Source organism: Nicotiana sylvestris, chromosome 6 (genome assembly GCF_000393655.2).
Source record: "Nicotiana sylvestris chromosome 6, ASM39365v2, whole genome shotgun sequence".
NCBI lineage: Eukaryota > Viridiplantae > Streptophyta > Magnoliopsida > Solanales > Solanaceae > Nicotiana > Nicotiana sylvestris.
This window is the reverse complement of record NC_091062.1, coordinates 181057633-181076785: the sequence shown is the minus strand read 5'-3', so window position 1 is coordinate 181076785 and position 19153 is coordinate 181057633. Positions and strand designations below refer to the sequence as shown.

At 36.4% G+C, this 19153-nt stretch overlaps 3 protein-coding genes across 4 annotated transcripts; 1 reads left to right on the top strand and 2 right to left on the bottom strand.

Annotated features, from left to right (window-relative positions):
- Positions 1–492: 492 nt before the first annotated feature.
- Positions 493–3414, top strand: LOC104228352 (UDP-glucuronic acid decarboxylase 2). The gene is made up of 7 exons (XM_009780804.2): positions 493–1281; positions 1412–1559; positions 1786–1865; positions 2018–2101; positions 2218–2292; positions 2661–2753; positions 2939–3414. The coding sequence occupies exons 1-7, from the start codon at positions 643–645 to the stop codon at positions 3158–3160; spliced, it is 1341 nt and encodes a 446-aa protein (XP_009779106.1). The 5' UTR covers positions 493–642; the 3' UTR covers positions 3161–3414.
- A 525-nt stretch (positions 3415–3939) lies between these two features.
- On the bottom strand, positions 3940–9413 carry LOC104228353 (uncharacterized). The gene is made up of 13 exons (XM_009780805.2): positions 9212–9413; positions 8970–9079; positions 8772–8882; positions 8602–8671; positions 8317–8406; positions 7925–8019; positions 7641–7694; positions 7142–7279; positions 6268–6340; positions 6059–6173; positions 5839–5908; positions 5227–5298; positions 3940–4319 (listed from the first exon to the last, which is right to left on the bottom strand). Exons 1-13 carry the CDS (start codon positions 9372–9374, stop codon positions 4200–4202), a joined length of 1281 nt encoding a protein of 426 aa, XP_009779107.1. The 5' UTR covers positions 9375–9413; the 3' UTR covers positions 3940–4199.
- A 2174-nt stretch (positions 9414–11587) lies between these two features.
- LOC104228354 (outer envelope pore protein 16-4, chloroplastic) lies at positions 11588–14476 on the bottom strand. Of its 2 annotated transcripts, none has more exons than XM_009780807.2 (6): positions 14344–14476; positions 14202–14253; positions 14075–14106; positions 13951–13984; positions 13127–13194; positions 11588–12252 (listed from the first exon to the last, which is right to left on the bottom strand). In XM_009780807.2, exons 1-6 carry the CDS (start codon positions 14413–14415, stop codon positions 12124–12126), a joined length of 387 nt encoding a protein of 128 aa, XP_009779109.1. In that variant the 5' UTR covers positions 14416–14476; the 3' UTR covers positions 11588–12123. The 2 variants fall into 2 exon arrangements, with proteins under 2 accessions (XP_009779109.1, XP_009779110.1); XM_009780808.2 differs by having other exon boundaries at positions 11678–12252; positions 13910–13984; positions 14344–14465.
- Between the last annotated feature and the right edge of the window lie 4677 nt (positions 14477–19153).

The following is a 19153-nucleotide window of genomic DNA, read 5'->3' as shown; positions in this document are numbered from 1 at the left end:
AGAGGAAAAGACAAGATAACGATGCAACCACACCAAATCGATCGTTACATAAAGTGACATATTTCGTCGTTATGTAACGATAGATTTAATGATACGATATAATAAAATTTAAGTAACCATCACATCATATTTAAAATAACAATACGATACAATATAATAGGTAACAACCATCCAAACAAGTTGTAAGTGGACAATTTTTTTTTTATCACTAACTTTGTACTCATAATATTGCAATTTTGATTGTAAATTCCTGTTGTCAATATGAATAAACTAATTTAATTTGTATTTAACTTCTATACTGACAATTTACATTTTTTATATTCTATCAAAATTCTCTTTTTCATGGGACACGACAGGAAGGCGATGTCTTTTATATTTGATGGAGTGGAGTCTATTACTAACGAACTTTTCTAAATCAAACGGTCCTAAGAGAAACCATAGGACTCAATCTAGACCTATAAAAATAAGCCCAAAACGCGCCAGAGACCTCTCACCACCTAATATCCTTTTTCAACACTAATTTCAATTCAACTCAAGCAAAACTATTCAAACCACTTTCCCCTCCTCTCCCCTCTTCCTTAATTTTCTTCTATCTATACAGAGAAACGTAGGAGCTGAGAGAGAGAGGAGGACGCCATAGCCATGGCTTCTGAATTGTTTTTCAGAGGACAGGAAACTCACCATATAATCAACGCATACACCCCTAAACCACGGAAGCCATGGCAAAACGTAATTCGACCTGTACGTTACATGCTCAAAGAGAAACGCCTCGTCTTCCTCTTTGCAGGCATTGCCATCGCTTCTCTTATCTTCGCTCTGTTACCCTCGTCACGTGCCCCATCCGGTCAGGGCACTTACAGTTACGTAAACAACGCGATCTACGATTCCCACTTGCCCTCCGAGTCAACTCAGTCTCACAGCATTGCACGTGCTCATCGGATCATCTACCAGAACCGGGCCGGGATCGGGTCGTTACATTCTGGCGGGAAGATCCCGTTGGGTTTGCAGCGTAAGGGGTTGAGGATCCTTGTGACCGGTGGAGCCGGGTTCGTCGGCAGCCATCTCGTGGACCGTCTGATCGCGAGAGGTGACAGCGTAATCGTCGTTGATAATTTCTTCACGGGGCGGAAAGAGAACGTGATGCACCACTTTGGGAACCCGAGGTTCGAGCTCATAAGGCACGATGTGGTTGAGCCATTGTTGGTAGAGGTTGACCAGATCTACCACCTTGCTTGCCCTGCTTCTCCCGTTCACTATAAGCATAACCCTGTCAAGACCATTATATCCTTTTCTTCATAATTATTCATATTTATTGGTTTCTATTTAATTCCATTATATTCATCTTCTGTGTTTATATACGTATTTATTAGGTAAATTAGAAAGGTTGGATTCCTTGATTCTAGGTGTTCACAAGACAAATGTTGTGGGGACACTGAATATGCTTGGATTGGCCAAGAGAGTGGGTGCTCGTTTTTTGCTAACGAGCACCAGCGAGGTTTACGGTGATCCGTTGGAACATCCACAAAAGGAGACTTACTGGGGCAATGTTAATCCCATTGGTCAGTCTTCTATAAGTCTCACCAAAGGAGTACTTTTTCATTTGTCTCTATTAAATACTAGTAGTAGTACTTACTGGAATGGTAATTGGCTTTAAAAAAAACAAATTTATTAGAGGAGTATGTGTTGCGTCTGTAAATGCGAATAGGCTAATAATCTGGCTTCTCTGTTTTGTTGTTTTCAATGTAAAAACTGTAAAAAATGTTGAGATGTGTCATGTATTGTCAGGTGTGAGAAGTTGCTACGATGAGGGGAAGCGTACGGCTGAAACGTTGACGATGGACTATCACAGAGGTGCTGGCGTCGAGGTATCTCTCTTTGTCATTTTTATAGGACACTTATTTTCTTCAAAATATTCGTGTACTTCCTTTATCTCAAGACAAAAAGACTATCACTTTATTTTTTTCCAAAAGCATACTTTCATATTATTAATTAATGGCTATATATTATTGGTTGACAGGTGAGGATTGCTAGGATCTTCAACACCTATGGACCTCGTATGTGCATTGATGATGGTCGTGTTGTTAGCAACTTTGTTGCTCAGGTGAACCTTTTTCAAGTGCCCAAAGTTTATATAATATCAGTAAGAGTGTTTCCCACCACTCTTAAGAAGAAAGAGGTTATAGCTCACCCTAAACATTGTTTTATATTGCAATACAGGCCTTGAGGAAGGAGCCTTTGACAGTTTATGGTGATGGAAAGCAAACAAGAAGTTTCCAATTTGTTTCAGACTTGGTATGTCAATTTTGGATTCATACACATATTGCTCTATGTTTACGTTTTCAGCCTTTTACTGCCACCATTATTGATTTAATTTGCTACTGTAATGCGGACTTGAAAAAGGGCAGTTTCTTTAATCGAACTTCTTGTTCAATGTGCAAAGCCTTTCTGTAATACAGCTATGCTTATAGAAACTAATGAAATTGATTATACCTCGTACAGTCGTACATACCACATGATAAGAAAACTTGTTGAACTAATCGTATGAGCCCTGAAGGTTTGTGAAGCACAACCCCTAAGCTAATTGATTTGTGATTCTTATCATTCCAAGATAAGTATACAATAAATAAATAGTGGTGTATGATTTTTGTTGCTTGTGAAAGGTTGAGGGCCTAATGCGCTTGATGGAAGGAGAACATGTGGGACCTTTCAACCTAGGAAACCCTGGTGAATTCACAATGCTTGAACTTGCAGGGGTAAGTTACTTGATGCATGACATCTTTTTCTGTTGTCAAGTCTTGGATTTTACAGATTTAATCGTTTCATTTCCAAAGTCGTTATTTCGATCCAATCCGATTCTCTTTAGCCTGGAGGCTATAACTATGCATTACTATTGATTGAATGCAACAGAATTTTGTAATATTTGTTATTCATGTTGCAGGTGGTCCAGGAAACCATTGATCCAAATGCGCAGATAGAGTTCAGACCCAACACAGCAGATGATCCACACAAGAGGAAACCTGATATCTCAAAGGCTAAAGAATTGCTTGGTTGGGAACCAAAGGTGCCTCTTAGGAAAGGTCTACCTATGATGGTACAAGACTTTAGGCAACGTATATTTGGTGACCACAAAGAAGATAGTTCCTCTGTCTCCTCCGCGTAATAGGGTTTTTGGAACATTATTTTTGGTCAAAGGGCGAAATGCAGTGCAGTAGAAGAAGATGACCCTGTTGTTTATGTTCTTTCAGTACAGCAAAATGTCCTAGGCAGAAGTCAGAGCTCTTGGTTCTTTACATAGTTTAATAGGTCTTCATATAAGTCTGTCAATTTTGTATTTCGATTTATTCCATTTGAACAATTTTGTTGGAGACACGAACCTATATTATGAAAATAAATAGCTGACAATTTTTCATCCAATGGGACTGACAAATTCATCGGCTTTCCTGATCATCTTCTTAGAAACTGGTTACTAAGGCAACACTAAATGGGCAAAGAGAAGTTCTTGTCTTTAAGTTTAGCTCGGAGTTTGAGCAGAAATAAATGCTATGCCAGTTCCTGATCTAAACTAGTAAAATAGGGGGTTGATTTGTATAACTTGTACAGTATTGGTTTATTTCATGGATTTTCCTCATTCTCTGCTTCCAGTTAACTCATAGTATTTGTCTTCTAAAATCTCTTGGAGCAAGCACTACACTTAGAGAGGTCAAGAATGAAAGGATTCAAAGTAACAAAACTTCAAGTTCCGCCAGGTGGATGGTATGCAACAAGACAACAAAGAGAATAGGCATTTTGCTTCGCGTGATTGTATGCAACAAGACAACAAAGAGAATAGGCATTTGCTTTGCATGCATCATCTATCTACTTAGACAAAAAAATCATCTCAAATTGAAACGCACCAATCACAGACTGCAAACAAATAATATGAAAGAAGAAAAGCTCATCTCATATCAGCATATCTGAGCTAAAGAGCCTAGACAAGCACTCAAGATTGCACGAACTATTAAAACGAAGATGAAAAAAAGACAATACCACAGCTCTAAAATGCGTATTGCTTGACTAGCGATAAGTTTGATGAGCATTCAGCAAACTTGATCAGTTTTGTTTCCTTGACCACTATTTACATGAAAATCCATCTCAGTGGAACCAATCAGCAGTAATACTCTTGTCACCTTACACACATGTAAAAGAAGAACACAGACTCCTTATGCTTCCTTGAGTTGGGGGTACATTGATCTATGAATTACATGTTCAGGAGACACAATTGCTCCATTCACACGAAGTTGTTCCATGAAATCAATCCGCAGTGACTTGAACTGATAGTGCTGCAGTAAAATATAACATGTGAATAGATGAGAAGGAAAAAGAACTTTCAATAACAAAATACAGTGTTATCACATGCAGAAAACAAAAGATTACAAGAATGACTGTTATGTTAGCAATCTATTGCAGTGAAAAAAGGGCACAATGATGTTCCAACCACTTCGTTCAAATTCTCAATTGGTGGAAATCTTGGCAACATCATTGTTGTGGCCACAATCTGGTTTTGGAAATAGGAGAAAAGTTGATTAGAACTAAACTACAAATCAATGCCTGTGAAATGTATGCCTTTGACTGCACCAACAGTTCAAGTTTCCAGGACGGGGAAGCAACTAGGAGTGTGAAGAAAGAGAGTTGGTATAGCCTGGGTAGAAATGGGTAAATCTACTAACTCTGTATCTAAAAATGTAGCTGCAAAGACAAATCCAGTTGCCCTAGCCGACCTAGTTATACTATTTTAACATTCAAAATTACCACTAGTAAGAGGTGTCCTCCGAGAAGGGGAGAAAGAAATATTAAGCAGAAAATAAAACAAAAAAGGAGGTCATTTAAAATGGAGCTGACATGTGAAACGTTGACATAGACACCAATAAAAGCCTTTTGTAGCAGCTTACATACAACAACAACAACTCAGTATAATCCCACTTAGTGGGGTCTGGGGAGGGTAGTGTGTACGCAGACCTTACCCCTACCCTGAGGTAGAGAGGCTGTTTCCAAATAGACCCCCGACATCCTTCCCTCCAAGAACTTCCCACCTTGCTCTTGGGGAGACTCGAACTCACAACCTCTTGGTTGTAACAGCTTACATATAACTTTCAAATTAGAGCAAAAATTTGAGACGTATGGAAGTAAAGAAAAACCAGAGCAGCAATGGATAGAAAAGAAACAGAGATTAATATGATCGAAGGTTACCTTTCCTCTCGATTCAAAATCAAAGATATGGTAGAAAGGATCCAATAGTGTGACCTGATCTTCTTCTTTGATCTGACAACAGTATAGTTTATAATGTTATAATGTGAGGATCTAAGGGTCTTATAATATGAAAAATTAACGGGAAACTGAGCACCTGAACATCAGCAACTTTTCTTAGTCTTTCCTCTCTTTTTCCTTTTATGATTTATATCATCTCTTTATTTTGCATAAGCACCATGCTACTCTTAAATAGCAGAATTTAAGGAAGTCACAAATTTATTAACCTAATCAACAATCGAGTTGGATGGACACGTAGGATTTAAAATCAGTTCTTCAGTATAAAGAGACTTTAGTGGGATTATTTTCACTGCAAAAAGTTACACTTCCAATTTACTGTACATTATTTTCAAAGTGTAGCTCACTGGGATTCAATAGTAGTACTATAACTCCCTCAGTAAGATTTTTCTTCCAAGAAAAGAAAGTAGAGGAGAGAAGATCACTAAATGTCAGATAGGGTTGCCTAGTATACTTAAAAATGATTGCAGTTTTTCGTCAGCTTAGACAAAATTAGACAAATGTGGTAACCGAGATTAAACGAAAGGTGTCACTTACTGCAGTGCTGCGTACGCCATAAACAGTAATCACAAAGCATGTGCGGTCAGAATCACAGACAACATAGTATCTGCAGATGAAGAGTAGAAGCTGAGACAAAAGGAAATAATGCTGCAGTCGGGAAGCTGTGTCGCTTAAATTTCACTTCCGAAGAGAATACTGGAAAGGAGAAAAGTGACAAGTGAACTTCTGTAGATTCTTCCAAGGTGAGGTAACTTACATTGGAATTTCACTCGGATTCTTAACTGAAAACAGAACTTTTCCTGTGACTGCTTTGCTTAGATTAGGACCTTCAATTAGGCGGTTCACAGTAGCTTTCTCATATGTAGGATTCACTACAAGAAAGTATTTGCCCAATTTAAGGATAACAAGCTTAATCCAATATCACCCTGTTTTGAAAAAATTATCTAAGATGCATATAAAGCTTACAATCAACAGAAGCAAGTGATGATGCTAGCGATTCAACAGTAGGAAGCGATGATGTTGGAGAACCATTCAGATCCTGAAAGACAGGATAGAGTTATTCAACTACATCCTTCATAATCTCATGCATAATAGATAAGTTAAAGGCGTCAGAAGTGGTAAGACATAAACAAACTCAATATCTAATGCATGAGATATCATTGCTGTTTTCTCTTGCTTTAAAAAATGAAGACCAGCAGTAAGGTCAGTATATTCTTACATAGGGACTCATTAAGCTTATTAATTAAGTGGGTAAGACGATTTGATTGATAGAGATAAACTCCTTTGTCTTATGGACGTAACATACTCGGTGCATGAAGATTTTCTTGGAATTAGTACCTTCAACCTTTTTGTAGTAGGAGTACTTAATTATTGTGGCTATGGTGACACTTGTCAAGGGTTGTCAAAGCCAAAACTTGCAGATATAGAGCAGCACTTGAAAGCATCTCAAGATACAAATATCATGTTGTTAGGTCGTGAAACACATCCACAATATATGCATGCAATTCTGATGATGCAATAACTCAAGCTTGAGTTCCACACTTGTGACAGAAAATATAAATGGATCATTAGTCATTATAATCCTTTAATAGGAAGATTCCCTAACTGGGAGCTTCACTGCTTCAGACTTTGAAAAATCAATGCTGAATCAGATGTGTGATCTCATGGATTATGGCACCTTAACCAGCTCTTTTAGGCTGATATTGTTTGCTGAGACTTGACATAAATCTCTTAGAATTCTACTGCAGTCTATCATGAATTTCTTAATGTCTCCCAACAGAACAAAGAAAATATGACTGCAAATAGTTTAAAAGAAATAGCCACAATTAAATAAACTTACCTGAAGGAAAGAGTTTATTCCCTCAAGAATCTCATACAGATTAAATGCTTGCTCTAGACCATTAAGATCAGGATCCAGTAATTCAGCAGCTTCAAATCCAGAAAGGGCCGTCTCATAGTCCTCAAAATACTTGTACGTCTATAGAACCAAATCATAGATTCACCAAAACATTGTATTGAAATTTGAGAAGGAAGAAAGTGCAAACAACATGATATAAGCAGACATGAATTGTGCTGGTGAAGAAAATAGATGCTTTCTTTGAAAGTCTCTTGTCCTTTCTTGACTATGCATAAAATGCTCAAGGTGCAAAAGCAGAATGATAATCAAGAGATTTTGCTATTTAGTTTGCTTTTAGCAGGCAACAATCAATCTTGCATTAAATCAAAGTGACTCCAGAAAGCCTTTCCTTACATGCTTCCACGAACCTCCAAGAAAATATCAGGTACACATAATTTATGTGCTAGAACAATTCGGAACGAGAATTGGCTAATAGCCTTACCATCGCGCAGTTGTAACACATATGAGAACTGAGCTTCATCCTCTCATCTTTCAGCTGAAACAAAACACAAAATTAGAGTAGGCTATGAGTAAAATATGTAGACTTAAAACTGCAAAACAACCTTAAATGTTACGGAGTCAACAAACAAATATGAAGCTCATGAGAAAAATTAGAAGAGAGACTGCAGAATGTCCAATGAGGAAAATGATAAAACGGAGACGACGGAGTAGGCATATTGTGAGGAAGCTTTAATGCCAAGGTAAATTGGCGAGATGCATACTCACAGCATTCTTGTATGCTTTTAGTGACTGCAGAAGCATATTAATGTCCCAACATCCCGTCACAAAATAGGCAGTGAGACATGCGTTTCCTAGGATGTCTGCGAGAAAAGATGAAAGATCATTAAAGAAACCCGAGTTTGGATGTAACCAAATTTTGGTAATGGATAATCAATTTTCTGATTTCACATAGCAGGACACCAAAATTACTTTGCTTATAAGTGAAATATAACATGCAATTTGCAAGACAAGTACAAATTTTATGATGCTTTTTATGTTCATATTCAAGAACATAGGTAGTTTCTGTTCCTTCAATTTTTCAGTCTTGTACAAAGTTCTAAATTATAGCATAGTATATGGAAAGTAGAGGGGGTCTCAGTATAAAAAAGCAGTCTTACACCATGATATTCCATCCTGGATATCCAGAGTGATTGCTTCCTTGACATGTTTGATACAGTCGTTAATGATTTCTACTGGATTCTCAACCTCTGAAAAGTAGAATATTACAATAGGTAATCAGAAATAGCATTGGGAACTTCGAAAAAATGTCAGTACAATTATTACAGATTAATCCCGAAATCAAGGTTTAAAATGTGAATACACTTACTACAGATTCTTGCTGGTATCAAAATCAAAATGCCACGAGTTCTTATTGCTTGTAGCGACAGATTTGACATATTTACCTGTTTCGCCTATGCACTGTCTTCTTTCAAGCACTGATAATTGAAGTAATAGTTGCTTATTATTCGGATCCTGAAGACAATAAATACAATTAAATCCATTATTCAGAAATTTTGGAAAGTAAAGAAACTTAAAACTCAAGAATTAAGCAGCATGCATAAAATGACGGCACCTGCTCAAGGCCAGAGTTGAAGCAACTTTTAGCTTTATCCAGATCTCCTCTCTTCCAAACACAAGTTCCTAGGCATATCCACGCATCCACCACAGAGGAATTCAACTTAACCTATAACAGAAATCCACCGATCAATAAGAAACAAACGAAATCGGAAAAACAAAAATAGTAGCATGCATAGAAATAACTTTAACTCACAGCATCCGTCAGAAGACGTTCTGCTTCCTGATTATAAGCAGGAGATACATCCAGTAGTTTTCCTCTCAAATACAAGTACATTGCTGCCTCATCTTGCGATTCTCTCTTTTCTAAGAATTCAACATACATACATATATGATTCAGACCACAATTCTAATCATATCGTGTTAAAACAGATTTCATTGCATGCATCTGAATTTAGAAACTCGGAATTCAATGCATTCTTCTAAAAATTTGGCTACCTATAGGAATTGCGTCGAGTTTTTCGAGAGCGTGTTCGATTTGGTCCTTCAATAAGTCGATTTTTTCCTGGTAGCTTGGCAGGGCAAAGTAGTGACCGCGAAATTCATCAATGAACTTTGCAACTTCAATCACCTCTGCAAACACGTTCTCTGAACTGCTCATTTTCGGCGATGGAGAAAAACGAAGTTGAAGTTGAAATGTATGGAATGGAAGCTTCTCAATACTGAATGAAGTCCAATGGAAGAAGAACTGGGGTAGTTATACGGTTATGAAAACAGTTCACGCTCCGTTCGCCTCCATTTTTTGGAAATTACAGTCTCTGCCCCTTAATATTTTCTGTTATGATTCTTTTACCCCTTTATGTTTTAAACATTTACTTAAAAATACCGTCCGTTTTTCTTCTACTTTTACTGCTATGAAATCCTCATTTAATAAGTACATTAAACATGTATTGTACTTCAATATTTTATTAAATCAGCTGAATGATTATATTACTTGCGTGATACTTAATACTCCATATTTAGAATTCCATCTCACTATAAGATTGAGTTTGATAATATAAAGTTTGATATTCCATAAGCTTGATTATCTCGACTGACACAATGTCGTGTTTGCATTTCGTTAAAAAGTTGAATCCTCTTTTCTTATCACACTTTCCCTCCCCATACTATTTCGAAGAGTAGTTTATTTGACAGTAAGCAAGTCTTAACATAGCTTTACAAGTCTGGAAGGCTGAATTGTGCCCAATCTTCTGCTAATATTTTACATATTTCTATCATTGTTTCCCAACTTTTATAAAGTATAGAGTAATGAAAAGTTATTTTCATAAGAAATTGTTAGACGAGTCTCGATAGTTGAATGTTCTTAGGGTGCACAATTTGGACACTAGACGAGCTCCGAACGTTAAGTGTTCTTAGGGTGCATAATTCGGCCACGAGGTACATAAATCTCATAGAACTAAGACCAACATGTGTGCTTCATAGCATTTTGCCCGTGCCACACCCAATGGCAAGCTTCAAACAAGTTTAGGTAAAGATTGTTAAACATTAATTTTTTATTAAAAGCAAATGAAAAAGAAAAAAAGAAAAAGTTAAAGTTGAACTAACCAAAAGCTTCACAAAAACTCCAATTTCAATTGAATCATAACAACCCTTAAATCTCTATATTATAGAGTTTTTGTAACTAGTAAAGCGTTACTTGTTGTAAATTAGAAAAAGATTGTATTGGAAGTGAATTTGTTAAATAAAAGGGAAGACTGTTTATTCCGGTTTTTTCACAATAACATATCATGCTTACAGATTACTTTATTATGATAATTTTATTACTGTTTTCCTAAAATAATATGAAGAATATTTATTGAAATAGGAGCTCAAACGGGAGTACCGCCTTATAGTTCCAACAGGAATAAGAAAATAGGAAAACTACCGGGGCCTAAGCGTAATAAATAAATCTTTAAACTACCTTTCATAACAGCTTCTCCCATGCAGTTTCCCTTGCAAAACTTTTTCTTTTGGGTTAATGTATAAAACCCCCTAAAGTTGTCAATATTTGTAACTACATACCTAAATCATTGGGTTTTCCTTTACCCACTAATCTTCACTTTTTTTCTATTTATTACCCCCTCTCCTGGAGTAGAAGTGACATTGAGAGGAATTTGACTCTCTCTAAGACGCATTTGAGCTTTAAATATGCAGCGATGTGGTATTAGTGTTATTTTCAAATTTTTTTTTATTTCTGAATTTACCTATCTTTTTCATCCTTTTCTTTGTATTTTTATTTCTTCGTTGTTCTTTTCTTATTTCTTTATACTTCTTTTATCCAATTTTCTTGTTTTATCTTTCAGTTCAAAACTCAACAGCTCTTTTTGATAGCAATAAACCAAACGGTTATATTAAAATCAATAACTCTATAAATGACAAGAACACCAAAAGGTTACATTAATAACAATAACAATTATGGACAGAACCATGTCCATGGCACTTGCTCTTCTTCTTCCTTCTTTTCTTGTGGGGAAGAGGGAGGGGGTTTGGGGGGGGGGGGAGGAGGTTAATTTCTGTAGTCTTAAATTATTAGTACGATAAGTTTGCTGACAGCCATTCGCTTAAGGACTAAAGTTGGGAGCAAAAGACCACATAAAGCATAATTCAAGGACCAAAACTGCAATTATTCTTGGGTTTTCTAAAAAGATTTACTACAGGCCAATTACTTTCATAGAATTTGGATAAAAAATAGGGGAGATATCTTTGAGGAAGTGTAAGAATGAAAGGAGACAAGGTACGGAGCCTCTAGTCTAAAAGGTGGATGGCGTGCAACACGAATACAAAGAGAATAAAGCATTTGTTTCACGTCCATTATCATCTACTTAGACAAAAAGATCAAATTAAATCGAAAATGCATTAAACACAAGACAAGAAAACAAATAGTACGAGAGAAGAATCGCTCGTCTCATGTCAGCACAACTTAGCTAAAGAAACTAGACAATCATTCATGAAATTGAGATGAAGATTTACATATCTAGATTTACTCCCAATAATATACTGTAATTCAAAAACAGGTAGATAAACCAACCTATGATCAACTCCAAGCAACTGTCCCCTAGAGGATTATGATTGTCCTATAGTGAAGACGGTAACAAAGATACACTTGCCTCGTAATTCATATGTTAGGTTTGTTTCCCTAAAACACATGCAATATAACCCATGGCCTATGAAATCGACATAAAAAATCATGTATGAACTTCAATTAGGTGAATTTCGTTTTCCATTCCGTGAAGCATGCCACTGCGCCATGCTCCTCAATCAACATGATATATATAGTATGGCACAGACTGGTATGGATGGAGACAAGGGTCCATCAATTTCCGGTACTACTGCAGAGTATTTTAGTCCCTTTTAAGTAAATCAGAGAAATTTTATCTGGAGTCTTCAGCAACATGACACAAGAGACACACAAGACCTGTTGCTCCAGCAACCTGCTTCCAGTTTCGGGTGCCTGCACCAAAAGCAGCCCCTGCTACTACACCAGCAGTCAAAACATTAACCTGCAAAAGAAAAAGCAATCTTATAACTTTTGTTGATAGTAATACCCATGGCTTACCATTGACACGAATTCAATTAGTACTAAAGCGAAAAAGGTACTGTGAGAAAGTTATACGCATCACGTGGTCCAAGTAAATGTAGATTCTTTTGCATCAGTGCATGTTTATTATTCTTTAATTAGAACATCCAAAAGAATATGCAGTTTTCATGATTTCTGTTTACGTTAAATGTTAATTTCATCCAGCAAAAGGGGATTGTTTTGGTTGCTCTTATATTGTCTGCAAAAACATTACCTCCAATTGGTCACTTATATAGAAAAAGGTTCAGAGATCATACAATCTTACATAGCTATCTAAAATTCTGAGATATCACCTATGGTACACGTGATGCTTCAGTGCTTACCATCAGTTCACCACGATATCATATTGGACTCTAACAATATGAAACGGTAACTAAAAACTGTTGTCTAAATCTATATTACACACTAAAAAGGAATGAAAACAAAATTTAAACCAATTTCATATATATTGAATGATTACTATAACTTGACAATGGAGGAAAACACACATTCCTACTTTCGCAACGAGATTCATAAAAGTAGACCTTGATGTGCTTACTAACTATGCCTACCCGCTGTTTAGCTCCAAACAAACAACCTGATATGGTTTAATATAATAGCAAATTTGGAAAAATTAGTGGAAGCAGCATTTCCATGTAAATTCTCCTAGTTAAACAATAGTAGCATATTTTACATGTACAGCCATAAGTGGGTCAATAAAGGAGGGTCCAAATTAATGCTGTGATCTGAGAGGGTATATCTTTTTTTTTTTTTTTTTTTTTGACAAGGTATGAGAGGGTATATGTTAACAAACTGACCCAATCATTTCGTCTTCTATATCTCTGGAGCCCACAGCGAGTGGAAGAAAATATTGCAGCAAACAGTCCTATAAAAGAAAGATGGATGCTTATCAGATAATAATGACATCTCTAAAATAACCATGGCATTATCCAAGAGAAAACATAGTAAAAAGAGCATAAAACAGTAGAAACTAAGGACTGATGAAAACACAAGAAAAATAATAATTGGACACAATCAAGTCTGACTATGAGCGCTTGGTACCCCTTTGCAATAAAACAAGTTTAAGTTTACATAACATTATAACACGAAGCACACAAAATGGTGATAGTTTCATTCTAAACAGACTTTTGTAGAAGTAGTCTAGCATAGCATAGTCCATGGCAGTGATTGTAATTCTGCTCATTATCTTTATCAAATTTCTTATTACGCTGTGTTGTGTCATCAAACATGTACAGATAACTATCAATTTGACATATAACATTGCCACTCCTTAGTAATATAAACTAGCTTATTTCTCCGCAGTTTCTCGGGTTATGGTTCAGATTTTGTGGTGTTTTCAGATATGGATGTTCTTATGATACACCATAAGCTTCTATATTGAAAAGATCGCATCTAAGCCTTTCCTCAAGTAATGGGGCTCCGACCTTACTTTATCTTTATTTTCCAGATCACCAAAACGCATGCTTAATATAGACGATTAGTGTAGTTGCCGTGTAAGATAACCAGCACAGTACTTTATACTGCCAGTGTATATAACTTAAATATAGATTAACATAGAAGGTGACATGATGGGAAAATACTTGGTTAATGTAAATTAGCTTGGGGAAGTCAATGTGATTACCCCACTGAAAGCCAAACCGACCAACTGACTTAGCCTGCATATAGAGTAAAAGCACAGAAGACAATCATATTATAAAAAAATCAAACAGAAAAGCACAGGAAAAGGATTGCAATGAGCAACTTACAATAAAAGAAGCTCGATGAATGCCAGCAAGACCTGTTCGTATTATAGCAGAATAAGAAAAATACACAAAAGGTTTGATCTTTTCATCAACAGCGAATGGATTATACATTAAAAACTAAGTATAGTACCTAATTTGTTGGCTTCGTATGGACCAGAACAGGAACCCCAGATTAAGCCAGCCTGCAGTATAGTCCCACGTACAGTACAGATCCTAATAAGTGTTTAAGAACATTTGGATAACAAATTAGGGAAACAAAAACAGTGGCTTACGGTGCCCATGCGAATGATGGAATTGACGGCGGTGGAAGAGCAGGGGACGTCGGCGGGGATTTCCACCTCCATCTTCCTTTGATTTTACGCGCAGGAGGGAACGTCTCTCTCGCACCAATATGCTGGGCCTTTTAAGCAGGCCCATTTACTTCGTAACTTATATTGCTAATAAGGGTAAAAATTGCAAGGGCCGCCCTATTTGGTCGGGGGCATTTGTATCTATACCCGTTTTTGTGTCACATTTTAACTTGTGTCTGCTTTGTAAAAAAATTGCAAGCGTACCCGCTTTTTCGCATAACTTCAGCATACGGGGCTGAAGTAGCAAAGGCAATTACGCAAAACTTCAGCATTCTAGTAGCCGGGCTTGAAGTTCAGCTCTAGAGCTGAAGTTTTTGTGTTGTAAATGGGAAACTTCAGCTCTAAAGCTGAAGTTTTTTTACCACCTATTAATATTACATACTAGAGCTGAAGTTTTTTACCACCTATTAAATATTACATACTAGAGTTGAAGATTTTGTGTTGTAAATGGGAAACTTCAGCTCTAGAGCTGAAGTTTTTTTACCACATATTAATATTATATACTAGAGCTGAAGTTTTTCACTGTAACTGGGAAACTTCAGCTCTAGAGCTGAAGTTTTTCACTGTCCTACTAGGATTCAGAGCTGAAGTTTTTCACTGTCCTATTTGGATTCTTTTTCACTGTCCCCTGCATCATGTAAATCTGCTTTCTTTTATCGTTTCTTATCTGCTAAGGTTTATTTGGTATCTCCACTTCTCGTGCATTGTATTCTTTTGAAGTTTCCTCAGAAATATTTAGACTGATTGTGCCAATTAGAAAATGGTGTCTTTTGCTACTACAATGGATTTTTATAGACTTGCTGCCATTCCCTAGTCGTTTAATTGTACAACTCTTCCATTGTCACTTTTTTTCCCACAACAGAAATCTCATCAAATTCGTTAACTTATATAGGTCCAACGACTTGAGTGGATTAATTGTTATCTGCCCAAATGGAAGAGTCATTTGTCCCATCGTTATTTATAAATATTAAAACACAACTTTATTGTCTTCTGGTGAGGTACTGAAGGGAAGAAGAAAGAGAGCTGAAGTTTTTTAAAAAGTGAGTACAAGTTAAATATTTAAAAAAAAATGGGTATAGGTTAAATGGGGGCGACCAAATAGGGCGCCCCGTGCAATTTTTACATTTGGTCGCCCCCATTTAACATATACCCATTTTTTTAAAGCTTTTAACTTGTACCCAATTCTTAAATAACTTCAGCCCCCTTTCTCCTCCTTCTTCTCCTCCTTCGTTTTTTTCTTCTTCTTCTGAAATAAATAGCTGAAATATGCAAACAAGCAAATTGAAAGAAATGAGCTCCATCTCATCACAGCTAGATGTCAACAAGGAGTTCTCTCTGATCAGATACCATATTACTCTATAAAACTTCAGTAAAGTTATCTAAACAAAATCAAAGTACAGAATATTGTGGAAAAGGATTGGGTAGCCATCACGATCATTATACAATTTCTGTGTAAAACATAGCGCTTATTTTCTGGTTAATATTGTTTAATCGTTGACGTGAAAACAACGAAACAGAGAAATAATGCACTTGATTTACAAATAGTTAATTGCATTGTCAATACAACAATTGAAAGAAATGGTTGAATGCTAATAGCTGGTGAAGGCTTCATCAATTGGATCAATGGAGAGGAGCAAATCCAACGGCTTCATATAAGAGTTAATTTTATCAAAGCTTCAGCTCTAGAGCTGAAGTTTCCCAGTCACAACACGAAAACTTCAGCTCTAGAGCTGAAGTTTTCCAGTCACAACACAAAAACTTTCCCAGTCACAACACAAAAACTTCAGCTCTAGAGCTGAATTTCGCCAGTTACAAAATAAAAACTTCAGCTCTAGAGCTGAACTTTAGGCCCGGCTACTAGAATGCTGAAGTTTTGCGTGATTGCCTTTGCTACTTCAGTCCCGTGTGCTGAAGTTATGCGAAAAAGCGGGTACGCTTGCAATTTTTTGCAAAGCGGGCACAAGTTAAAATGTGACACAAAAAGCGGGTATAGATGCAAATGCGCGAACAAAACCCACATAGTGCGGGCCTGTTCAAATTGCTTGATTTATGCAAACCCAAACTTGGAGGCCCGATTTATCAGAGGCGGATCCAGGATTTGAAATTTATGAGTTTGGAATTTTAAATTCTTTAAGTTACTGGGATCTAAATTAATAATGGAAAATTTTCATAAAGCACTATCTTTTAGTAGTAATTAGCCATCTATATATACCATTTGCTATATTATGGATTATAGATACCTTTTCTGTGGTTATAAGATGTATTTGATGTATTTAAGCTATTGTATTCATGAATACAGTAGCAAAAATAGGCGTGAATCAGGGAAGTCCAGCTAATCAATTGTTGTATTCGACTGTATTCATCGCGTGAAACATGGGATTATAGCTAGACATATTACTGTATTCGACTGTATTCACGGCGTGAAACATGTGATTACATTGTTTTTAAACGAAAAGTGTATCAATTAACATAATAGACTCCTAATATAACTCAACAAACTCAATTATAACACAAAATTTGTATTTCCGATTATAAAAAAGATTCTCAACTGAAAAATACCCCAAAAACATAGCAATCTTTAGAGAAATTATATAATACATCTGATTACATAAATTATATTTATTAAAAAAATATATGAATACATTCATGACATATAGTGAGACAATGAATACAATGAAATACATAGAATGCAATGGGATACATTGAAAAATAATGAAAAAAAGATAGTGAATACAATGAAATACACGGAATACAGCGAGATAGATTGAATTATAATGGAAAAAAAGACAATGAATACAATGAAATACATGAAAAAATAGCGTGATACGATGAAAATACATTGAAATATATTAACAGAAATCAAGCTGCTCAACCCCAAACTTCGTCGTCTTTGCTCAAGAACAAACCCTAATTTCTGCCTTGTAGCCAAATAGAGCTTCTTCCGATAGTCGGCGAGTGTTGTACGGCTTCTTCTTCGGTAGACATATCGGAATTTGCTCAAAGATCTGTGGAAACTGCTTTCTGATATCGATAATGAACAACCTCTCAACTTGCAAATGTGTCGTTGTCTTCCTTAACCAACCAGTATGGACAATCCTGAACCTTCTTCTTCCACAAACCCAACTTCAAACTATAAACCATTGTAACAGTAGCTACGGAACTACTAGAGAAGTGATAAAGTTGGGCTATTTTAACGACCTTATAATCATTAGCAGAAGTATCATACCCAAAACCACCACAAATTTGGCTCAACCCTGCAACCTCTCTCAGTCCATGATTATGTAGAGGGTTAATGTGACAAATCGGCAATTTTCAGAATATTTTAGTGGATGGATTCCACATACTGTTGTCACTCAAGTTGTTAGATTTTTTCAGTCGAGAAGATGTCGTTAGAAGGAGGAGGAGAGCGAAAATTTTAATGGGATGGAGAAGAGAATGGGATGGATCAAAGTAGAGAGAGAAAGAAAATAGTGTAACTGAATAGCGTTTTTAGTGGCTTAGGGCTAGAAGGTAACCAAAATTAAATATTTTGCTATAAACCTTAAAAAGTATCTATAGAATATAATTTTTTTAAATGGTATTTATTTAAAATAAATAAGGTGTTAACCTTTGATATAGGAGGTAAAAATTCCTTTAATAATTTATATATATTCAATGAATTTCTTAAGACAAATACATGATTTGCACCAAAGCCACTGGGTTCGGCTGAACCCGTAGCTCTAATTCTACCTCCGCCCCTGCAATTTATTACGTACTATAATTTTCATAGGAAAAATTACGCGACACAACAAACATATATACTAGATTTATCATTTGTAGCTATACTTTCAAAAAGTTACTATTCATAGAGTTTTATAGCACATCTACATGTAATACTGAAACAAGAAATCAATTGTTTTGAACTGAAACAATAGAGCAACAAGCTCTTATTGAACAATACTCATCACCTAAAATGTTGCCGACCCATCAATAACGACCTAAGGAACAATAGTTATCCCCTGTCCATGACCGTTCCTCATTTTTTAGCATTTTAAGGCCATAAATTTGGAATTCCGTCCGCTTCCTAGATTTTCTTGTACCATAGCCCACGTCATCTGCATGGGTATGGGTGACCGGACCCGAATCGCCTAAAATTTTGTTGGCCCATAAAAACGACCTAAGGAACAATAAACAACGCCATGATCGTTCCTTGTTTTTGGTATTTTAGTGCCATAAAATTGAAATTCCACCTAATTCTTAAATTTTCATGTGTTATAGCCCACGCCATCTGCATGGGTCTAGGCGACCAGACTTGAATCACTTAAAATTTTGTCGGCCTATCAAGAACGACCCCAGTAATAATATTCATTGCCACGCCATGACTGTTCTTCGTTTTTGCCGTTTTAGGGCCATAAAATAAGAATTCCGTCTGATTCTCAGATTTTCGTATGTTATAGACCGCGCTGTGGGTCCGGGCACCGGGACCTGAGTCACCTAAAATATTATCGGCCCATAAAAAATGACTTAAGGAACAATAGTCATCGCTTCGCCATGATTCGTCCTTATTTTATGGCATTTTAGTGCCATAAAACAGAAATTCTGCCCAATTCTCAAATTTTCGTGTGCTATAGTCCACGCCATCTGCATGGGTCTGGGTGATCGGACCCGAATCGCCTAAAAATTTGTCAGCCCGTCAAAAATGATCTAAAAAACAATAATCATCGTTTTGCCATGACCGCGCCTCCTTTTTGGC

Bases quoted from the DNA above. Each gene is read 5' to 3' on its own strand.
- LOC104228352 (XM_009780804.2), top strand. From the start codon at position 643: ATGGCTTCTGAATTGTTTTTCAGAGGACAGGAAACTCACCATATAATC. The intron at 1,866-2,017 runs GTATCTCTCTTT...ATTGGTTGACAG, and splicing joins ACAGAGGTGCTGGCGTCGAG to GTGAGGATTGCTAGGATCTT. The intron at 2,754-2,938 runs GTAAGTTACTTG...TTCATGTTGCAG, and splicing joins CAATGCTTGAACTTGCAGGG to GTGGTCCAGGAAACCATTGA.
- LOC104228353 (XM_009780805.2), bottom strand. From the start codon at position 9,374: ATGAGCAGTTCAGAGAACGTGTTTGCAGAGGTGATTGAAGTTGCAAAG. The intron at 8,020-8,316 runs GTAAGACTGCTT...CTTTTCTCGCAG, and splicing joins CCAGGATGGAATATCATGGT to ACATCCTAGGAAACGCATGT. The intron at 7,695-7,924 runs GTGAGTATGCAT...GTTTTGTTTCAG, and splicing joins TAAAAGCATACAAGAATGCT to CTGAAAGATGAGAGGATGAA.
- LOC104228354 (XM_009780807.2), bottom strand. From the start codon at position 14,415: ATGGAGGTGGAAATCCCCGCCGACGTCCCCTGCTCTTCCACCGCCGTC. The intron at 14,254-14,343 runs GTAAGCCACTGT...ACTATACTGCAG, and splicing joins CCATCATTCGCATGGGCACC to GCTGGCTTAATCTGGGGTTC. The intron at 13,195-13,950 runs GTAATCACATTG...TTTCTTTTATAG, and splicing joins TCGGTTTGGCTTTCAGTGGG to GACTGTTTGCTGCAATATTT.